This window comes from Vombatus ursinus, unplaced genomic scaffold (genome assembly GCF_900497805.2).
Source record: "Vombatus ursinus unplaced genomic scaffold, bare-nosed wombat genome assembly UNPS02014786.1, whole genome shotgun sequence".
In the NCBI taxonomy this organism is placed as follows: domain Eukaryota; kingdom Metazoa; phylum Chordata; class Mammalia; order Diprotodontia; family Vombatidae; genus Vombatus; species Vombatus ursinus.
In genome coordinates, this window is record NW_020954564.1 from 28422508 (window position 1) to 28431799 (window position 9292).

At 34.3% G+C, this 9292-nt stretch overlaps 1 protein-coding gene across 1 annotated transcript in view; it reads right to left on the reverse strand.

The window, feature by feature from the left end:
- NETO2 (neuropilin and tolloid like 2) overlaps positions 1–8811 on the reverse strand; it is a 33687-nt gene extending 24876 nt beyond the window's left edge. Inside the window, exons 1-2 of the mRNA XM_027868012.1 lie at positions 8704–8811; positions 643–706 (exon numbers count right to left, since the gene is read on the reverse strand). Of these exons, the coding sequence (XP_027723813.1) occupies positions 643–706; positions 8704–8811 (172 nt within the window). The remainder of the gene's footprint in view (positions 1–642; positions 707–8703) is intronic.
- Positions 8812–9292: the final 481 nt, after the last annotated feature.

The following is a 9292-nucleotide window of genomic DNA, read 5'->3' on the forward strand; positions in this document are numbered from 1 at the left end:
TGTCATGAAAACCTGACCTAAAGTAATTTAGCTGGTTTACTTTCATATCCAGGAAGATTTGAACAGGTTTACAAGGTTTGAGTACTGTGGAGTTCTTTTGTAGTCACAGGACTGAGAGTTGGAATGGATCTTAGCAAGAGTTTAATTCAATCCCCTCATTTTACAGATGAGGAAACTGAGGTCCAGAGTGGTTAAATGACATGCGCAAGGTGACACAGGTAGTAAATAACAGTTTGGAGTTGGAGAGTTGGAATTTTTAAAAGGAGCACTGCCTTCAAATCAGGAGTCCTTTTTAGTATACCATGCTGCCTCTCTGCTTATATTGCAAAAAACAGGTTTCTTTTCCTGCTTTATGTTTAAGCATGAATCTTACTCAGTTTTGTGCATAATCCCACTGTGAGCCAGAAGCTATTAGTAATAGCAGACTATCGAACGAACCAGGGCAAGAATAGCTATTGATAATTTACTTTGCTTAACTGCAGCTGAACTCAGTTAACTGAGGCATATGTATTGACAGAATGCTTTAGGTCACTAGAACCAGCCAGAAGGATTATGGAAATAACATTCAGTAGCTAGATTACTTTCTATTAGCCTATCCCACTATCTTGTATATACTATAAAATGTCACTATAAATACCATACCTTGGGTCTTCTGGGCCACAGCAATGCCTTCCACTACAAGTACTGTTATTAGCAACACTAGTAAAAGAACAGAAAACACATATTAAAATAAAACTATAGTTGAAGATGCATTATATTTCCAAGGAAAAATCAATGGCAAAACTTAGAGAAATAAAATCATTGTTCTTAATTGGCCTTCAACCTCAAGATTTAAAAAACAATCCTACCTTGGTTGCTTAGTGTTAGAAAAATCACTAAAAAAAATCTGATTTGTACTTATTTATATCTGCACTTGAAGTATGAATCTGTAATGATTATTCCTTAGCTATGGATAGAAAAAGCATAAGTTTTAAATCTTTAAAACAAATGCTGCTGATACAATAAACTCTTGAATCAAGTCTACCATATTTCAAACAGGTTTTAAAATAGAATGTTTTACATTTAAATTTAATTTTAAAGTTTGGATTACAATACTGTCTTTCCATGCATAGTGGGTTACTCATGAATGTATTATGTCAGTGAAAGTTCAATTGGATTCTCTGACATCCAAGCTTCTATATGATAAAAACAGAAAGGGGGCAGCAGCCTCAAAGAAATCAATTAAAGAAGTTTCACAGCTGTGCAGAATTCTATGCTACAAAACAATCTATATTTAAAAAATGAAACCTAACAAATTTTTCATTATAGTACAAGTGAACATTTTAGAGGTCAAAATGACACTACATTACCTTGAGATGATTTTTTGTTGTAATGTGAAGTTCTATGATAGTCACCTTTATTTTCTATTTCTATCTATGTGCTATCTTTCATGATAATTTTCCCCTGAATGGAAAATTCTATCCCTGTAACCTAACATTCATATATAGACGTGTTTTTATATTATTTGTCAACTATCCATCCATCCTTCCATCCATCCAATGAAGTTTTAAAAAATCAAATGTATAAATAGATTTGAGGAGATTTGACATAATGGTAGTTACTGTGCAAAAGATTTAAGAGGTTTTGATGGCCTGCAGGCTCAACAAGAGTGAAAAGTATGAGGTGGCTGCCAAAAGCCAATGCTAAATGCTTTTTAATTTGCATTAAAATAATTATCTAGTCCTTCTGTATTATTATTTAGTTAGAATCCACCAAAAACCCTATTCAATTTTGAATACCATACTATAAACATACTTAAAACAAATTTAAGGAACTAAGGATCCTTAGCTTTGAGAGAAGACTTAGGTAGATATGATAGCTGTCTTAAAACAGTCTGAAGGCCTGTGACTGGAAAAGGGATTAGATATATTTGATGTAGCTCCAAAGACTTAACTAGGGCCAATTGGAAGTTGTTACAAGGAGGCAGGTTTTAGTTTAATGTAAGGAGGAACTCTTACAGTTAAAGTCGTTTGGTAATGAAATTAACTTCCTCTTGATGAAAGAGTTCTCCACCACTGGACATATTAAAGAAGAGGCTGAATGTCCAAGTTCTAGGGAAACCATAATGGGGATTCCTGCAAGGATGAGAGATTGGACTAGATTCCCTCTAAGGCCCATTCTAATGTGAAACATTAAGCGTGTACCTATGTGGAAGGTACTGTTAGGTTTGGAGGATACAAGAGTGTTTAAGGAATAGTCTCTGACCTTATTAAGGAAGTTGTGATCTACTTGTTAACAATCCTTTTCAATTTTTAGCCTTTGTAGTTTTGCTGACCTACTCTAGCTCACTTCTCAGTTTTTTAAATTTTTTCCTCTCTTTTTATTCTTTTTTTGGGAGAGGGGTTGGAGGGGGGCAATCAGTGTTGTTGTTGAAGGCATAAAACGCCATTAAGGAATTAATCTTTCAGTGAACTCCCCAAATACCTAAATTGTATTTGAGTTAGAGGGATTGACTCTTGAGGTAGAGATATCACTACATTTCTTAGGACAAGTATATTCACAGTGGAAATATGGTAATAATCAGAGAATTCCCATGCTACAAGAAACTCTGCTGCAGAGGCACCACCTTTCAGACAAGTAAAATTTTTAGTTGTTGTATTCTTTTCATTTTAGCTAATGAATGATGGAGGCAAGTGGGCATGTTTATGAATAAACAACTTCCATATGCACAACACATAGCAGATGTATAAGTAAGTATGATGCGAGAAAGAAAGAGTAAATTGAAACCAGGGGACCACCAGTAAAACTGACAGGAAAATGAACTGAAGAAAATGAATTAAGTAGTTATAGACAATGCCTAATAAAGATCTGGCTGTACACAAATTTGGTTTACTGGTGGTATCAATCATATTATTCACAAGTGGGATAAAATGTTATAACTAAAGCTTCAAAGGCATAAAATGCTTATTACATTTGATACTACATCTCTAGAATTGCACACAAATTAGTTTTCTGAAACTGTGTCATTTGAAACAAAGATACTATAAAAATACGGAAAGGAGGGACTCTGTAGTGCACCTAGAAACATCTGCTTCTCTTTCTCCTAGTGGTAAAGCAGTGACTATTAATCATCCTAGTAACATGTCATAACAAACATGTAAGTCTGGCTGAGAATTTAATAGATTCTTTATAATGAAGCTGGGCTATAATCAGGCTGAATTATTAAAACAAATGTCATGAATGTCCAACATCATGGAATACCAGTGAGCAATTAGGTGAAGATGTATCTCCCTGCTGCAATTTAACATTATGACAAGTTAATAGCACTTAAGTTGTTTATAACCCTAATACTGAACAAATAAAATTTGAATGGAATTATTTAACATACAAGGCACTTCTATATTTTTTTCCTGCCCTTTGTCTCATCAAAACTTCTATTGCTCTTCCTGCCTTCTGATTAAATGATTCACTAATTTTTCCCCGTCATCTCTCACATTTAATTAGTTGCCAAGTCTTCTTAGTTCTGCTAACATAAGATTTTTCACATATTCCCTTTCTTTCTGTTCATTCTGACAAGCTGCCTTATTTCATATCTTTAGTGGTACTTTTACTTGTACTACTGTAATAGTCTTTACTTGTAATACTGTAATAGACTTCATTGTCTTTTAAGTGTTGAGGATGATTGAGAACAGAGTGTTCCTTGAGTGTGGGTGGCAAGGAAGGTAGCTTACTCTTCCTCAGGATACTTTAATAACATCAGGAAGTAGTCCCAGTACTGGAGAGCGTAGTCCCATGTAAGCATGGGAGCTTGGAGTTGAGGGAATTCAGAGAGAATCTAGTGAATGTTTATTGGAGAGTATGACTAAGTTGCTGAATGCCAGAGCAAGCATATAGCTAGGAAGTCTCAGATTTTCATTAAAGCCTTGCTCTGAGAGGGACCAATAAGGTAAAGCAGGATAACAAGTAACTTAGGCTCAACTGCCCCTCCTATACAGAGTAGATACCAGTGAAATGAACTGTGATAAAAAGGCTGCCAAATCAGATTTTGTCTCAGGTTGAACTCTGTGGGTTTCTAAGTTCCTCTTAGTTTAGTTCTAGGAAAATATCATTGGGACATAGGGTAGAGGTGGGAGGAAGGGGACACAGGGTGACTCAAGGCTGAAATGTTCATGGGAGTGAGTGGCGTCATCAGTCTCTTTCTCTCTCCAAACCATCTTTCATACAGATGCTAAAATAATCTTCCTAAGCACAGTTCTAACTATGTCACTTATCTGCTCAAAATTTTTAGTTATTCTCTGTTCCTTATAGGATAAAATACAGATTCTTAACTTGGCATTTAAAATCTTCCAATTAAAAAAATAAAATCTTCCAAAATTTGGCTCCATTATAGCTTTATTTCACATTACTTCCCTTCACACACTCTTATGTATCGTTTACATACTCATATTCTAGCTGACTGGACTACTAGCTCTTCCTCAAATTTGATATACCTTTTCCCTTATCTGAGCATCTGAGTAGGTTTCTATCACACCTGAAATGTATGCATTCCTCTTCTCTAACTTTCAGAATATGTCTTTTCCTTCATGGTAATTCAGTTGCTATGGATGTCCCAGACATGGATGTTTCCTTCTATCTCAAATTTTCTGGATCTCTACTTTGCTCTCTGTATTCATTCCCAGTGGAATACAGGCTTCTTGAGGGTAAGGACTGTACCATTTTAAAAATCATTGTATCCCTGGTACCTAGCATAATGCCTTGTCTGTAACAGATGTTTAGGTACATGTCATTTGAAATGAATTTTCAAATCCAGAGATTACCCAAGACAATCCATGCTTTGAAAGAGCATGCAAAACATAAAGCCATCAGCATGACATAATGGACAAAGTAAAGGACTTGGAGTCAGGAAGACCTAGGTTCATGTCCCACCTCTGACACTTACTGGCCATCTCTATCACCTTGGGCTAGCCATATAACTTCTCTTGTCCTCAATTTCCTCATTTGGAAAATGGGAATAATGCTTTTCATACCAACCTCATGAATTGTTGAGGTTCAAATGGGATAATGTATATAAAATATTTTGCAAATTCCAAAGCACTATATAGATTTAAATTATTGTTATATTAAGGTTGAAGATCAAGTCTAGACCATGTTTCTCAAACTTTGTAACCTTAGAGGTAAAATGTAGGTCTATTCAGTTTTGTTGAAAGGGAAGAATTCAATTTTTAATAACCATCTGAGTTGAAAAGCAATGTTTTTAGCCATTTTGACTCTGGAATTCATGTGAAGGATAATAATACTCTTAATTATGGCTCACTTCTTTCTAATAAAGAAGGATGTTAGGATATGAATTTATATTATGCTGCTGTAGGTATAAGGTATACCTCCAGCTCATCCCATCAAAATGGCCAATATTAGCTTTTAACTCTACTTTCTTCAGGTCTTTATTTAGGCTTTCCAGTTAAAGGTTCTTCTTTCCAATTATACTAAATGAAAAAAGTAAAATTTATTTTCTTCAAATTAAATTTAAACCGCAAATCTTGGGCTTTAAAGTCCCTACCAACTTCAATCTACCTCCTTTAGTCAATTGCCTTTATTTCTCACAACAATCATGCTATCTTAAATCAGTCAATATCTATTGACTGCCTAGCACACAATACTAAGCCACTAGGAACCACAGTGAAGGCATATTTATTTCTTTTTTTTTATTTTGAGAACTTAATGAAGAGGGTTGAGAGCAAAGGAATTGAGATATCACTCAACATTTGCCTAGTCACAGCTTTGGGTCAATCCCACTTTCCATAACATGATTTCATTGTTGTTGTTGTTGTTGTTTTTTAAATCTTTATTAAGCCAGAATGTAAAAAGGGATCTTCAATGGAAAACAGAGGAGATTCCATCTATAGCCCAGTCTGTATTTTTAAGTATCAAGAGCTGCAGATATTCAGTCATTGTAGTAATTTTTTTTTAAATAATAGGAGATATTGGTCCAAAAATGTTTTACTATGTACCTGATAACAAGAAGGTGCTTAACCTTACCATCCAATCTTCCTTATGGTAGTTAAACATCTACTTGTCAGGAAGTATACAAAGCTTAGTGAACTTTGTAAATCCCTGAATCCCAGCATATGCTTGCTAATCACACTGCCAATCACTTCCAGGAAAAAAAGGTAGCTTGTAGCAGTGGTGCCTTCTCTTTTCTGAAAAATCTGACAGCCTCCTTGTCAAACCCCACTGTAGGAAATTAAAAGTGCTCCTGAGAAGACAGTTATGCATGTCTTCCTACTGTAATTACCACAGATTCTTCCTCAGACACCCTTAGTCAAGAGTGGACTACCTTCTCATTATTGTGATACTAAATCATATTTTAGATAACATTTGCCTCTATTTTCCTTCAACCTCCAGCTTTATACTTTCCGTCAAATCACAGAAGTTATATATAAATGAATGTTAGTTATTTTGAATGGGAAGAAAAGTTGAGGTTTTAGATTAATCTCTTTCCTGCTCTTGTTACCTATAGCATAACAATGTTAACAGGTCATCTTTCAACCAAGGCAACCAGGATTGTATACACCAGGGTCTAGTGCAGTGTATTGCAAATTACAGGCCCTTAGTAAATGATTATTTAATTGAAGTTGTATCCCAACAATTTCATTTTAGGTATTGCTCTTATATAGCTGATTTACTCTTCTGAGTCATTGTGACAGGTTAAATTTTTCTTTTTTTAAATAAGGTTTAAGGTTGTAGAATAAAAAGTTGATTGTCTATCACATTCCAAGGTAGGGGTGTGTGTATGTGTGTGTGTGTGTGTTTTAATAGTGCCAGTGAAAAGTTGTTTTTCCTCTGTAACATCAACATCACAAATGCAACTACAATTTTATAACTTGAAATCTAGAATTTGGCTGACTTGCTATATTTGATGGGAATCTACTGGAGCATACATAGACTACTAAGGACAAGAAAGTAGCAGAGGTAGGATTTGAACTCAGGTCCTCTGACTCTAAACTCAGGGTTCTTTCTACTCTACCATATAGCCTACATTAAATAAAAATGGGTAATTAAAAGAAATAACAGGTATGATAACTGATAATGACTCCTCTTTTTTCTAGTGGCCCAAGAAGACAAAGTGCATTGGCACAAGGTAAAAGCATCGCTGAAATATGGAAAACTAAAACAGGTAGCATTATAGAAAACCTAAGAATTTATTTTTTTGGTGGTGGGACTGAATTTTATTTTCTGGTAATATTTCCTGATATTTACAAGGAATACCATTGCCACATTAGGTTTTACCATATGGAATGTGTGCATGTATATATATTGCACATATACACATATGCCTATTCATATATATACATACATATAGAGGTGTAAACATATATATGTGCATATATATACACATGTGTAAACACACACATATAACATGCCTAGAAAATGAGCATAACAAATTAACTACTAGCCCATCAAATTCCATCTTATCTTGTACCCACTCCTAATTTTCCAGGCCAATGATTTAACTCTTCATTTAATGTTTTATTATTAATTTAAATTAATAGTAGTTATTAATACTGTTTCAATCTTTCAAGAACTTGTCCCATGCTGCCTTAAGAGTACTATAGTGCCTCTTAATTACTTTAAGATGATTATCAAAAGACATTGTTGAAATTAATCTATCCTTAAATTTGTAAAGAATTTAAGTTCACAGCCTCTATTATAAAAAGAATACAAATAAATTATAACACTTTTATATATATAACTTCTACTTAAATTAATAAGAAATTAAGCATATTTTTAAAACTACAGAATAAAATTACAAGTGATTATTCTATTTATTATAGCTAAGACACAATAAGAAATAGTTCAGAATCTAGGGAGTGGAAATGAACATATGGTTTATATGCTCTCAGATTTCTGAAAATCTGATTATGGAAGATAAGTAAATATTCATTGTCCAAAAAGTCTTGCTTGTTAATTTATTGCAAACTGCTTGTGCAAGAAGAAATCAAATGGAATTATTTAAATTTGGTAAAGAGATTTCAGTTGTTAATTTAGGAAACTTTTAGGTACCTAAATTATTAACTACGTTAAAACACTGAATTTGCTAATTATTCAATATCAATTTGACAAAAGTTTTGCTAATTTGAAGGTCATTAATTGAAAATTTATCTTGTTTTCATTACAAACTAACTTTTATCTCACTGTGACCTGACTTGGAAAGAAAAATCCTCCTAATTTGGCACAAGCTTCTGATGGAAACAGAGACTGATGAAAACATTGATATAATGCTCAAGTTTTTCATGAAATGTAAAAAGGTTACAACAGTGTAAGGAAGGCAAAATCCACTTTTTTACTTGAAGTAGGGGGACAGAGAAACCCTTTGGTTCCTTGTGCTGTTTTTCTCTGAGAATTAGAAAGAAATTCATAAGCAACTTTGAGGAACAACCTTAATTATTAAAAAAAAAACAAAAACCAAACACATAACACAGACCCTTTACCTCTTGGAAAATTCGAAATAACTATGTTTTGTCTGAGTGTACTAGTTTTGGCAAGGAGACTATTTTAATTCTAAGTGTCAGAAATGAGGAAGACAACCAAACAGCAACAGCTTTGTGTTTTAAGATCTCACTCAAAATATAGGGAGGAATATCACTTTGTCAAACTGAGATGGCATCCATGGAAAAGTCCAGTGTAAAAGACTGAAAGAAGCCACACTCCCCAGAGACATTGTACCTCATTAGAAAACGGGTCAGCGTTGGCTGAGCTCCACTTCAGGAAAGCCTGCAGTGGTGTCGCAGCCTCCCAACTCTCCTCCTCTATCACTATTGCTACCACCACCATCAAGGAGTATTACTGTGATTAGAGACATGAAGAGGAAGGACAAAGAAACACAAATAGGAAACCCCTCACATTTTAAAGTGCAACCAGCTTCTCTAATGTTATACTCATAAGCCACAAGTGACAATATGACTTGGGTTTCAAATCAGTCTCAGAAAATGTTGTTGTCTGTCAGTTGTGCATGGCTTTCATCAACATACGACACTCAGAATTGAGAAGCAGAGGACTGAAAATTATAAGCTCTACAGGTTTGACTTTACATATTTTGCTTCTGGCTGGAAGTAAAACACATGAGCATTTTACACACAAATACAAGAACGTTCTGAATACTATGAATTTAGAACATCAATGCCATGTTCTAAACCTCAACTAGGAAGCTTACTTTTTTTTGAATGACTTATCTATGTAGCAAAGTAGTGCTATGGAAATGTTTTTCTTAAAGAAAATTGCTTAGAATTGTGTTTATTGGTTTTGCTCTGGATGA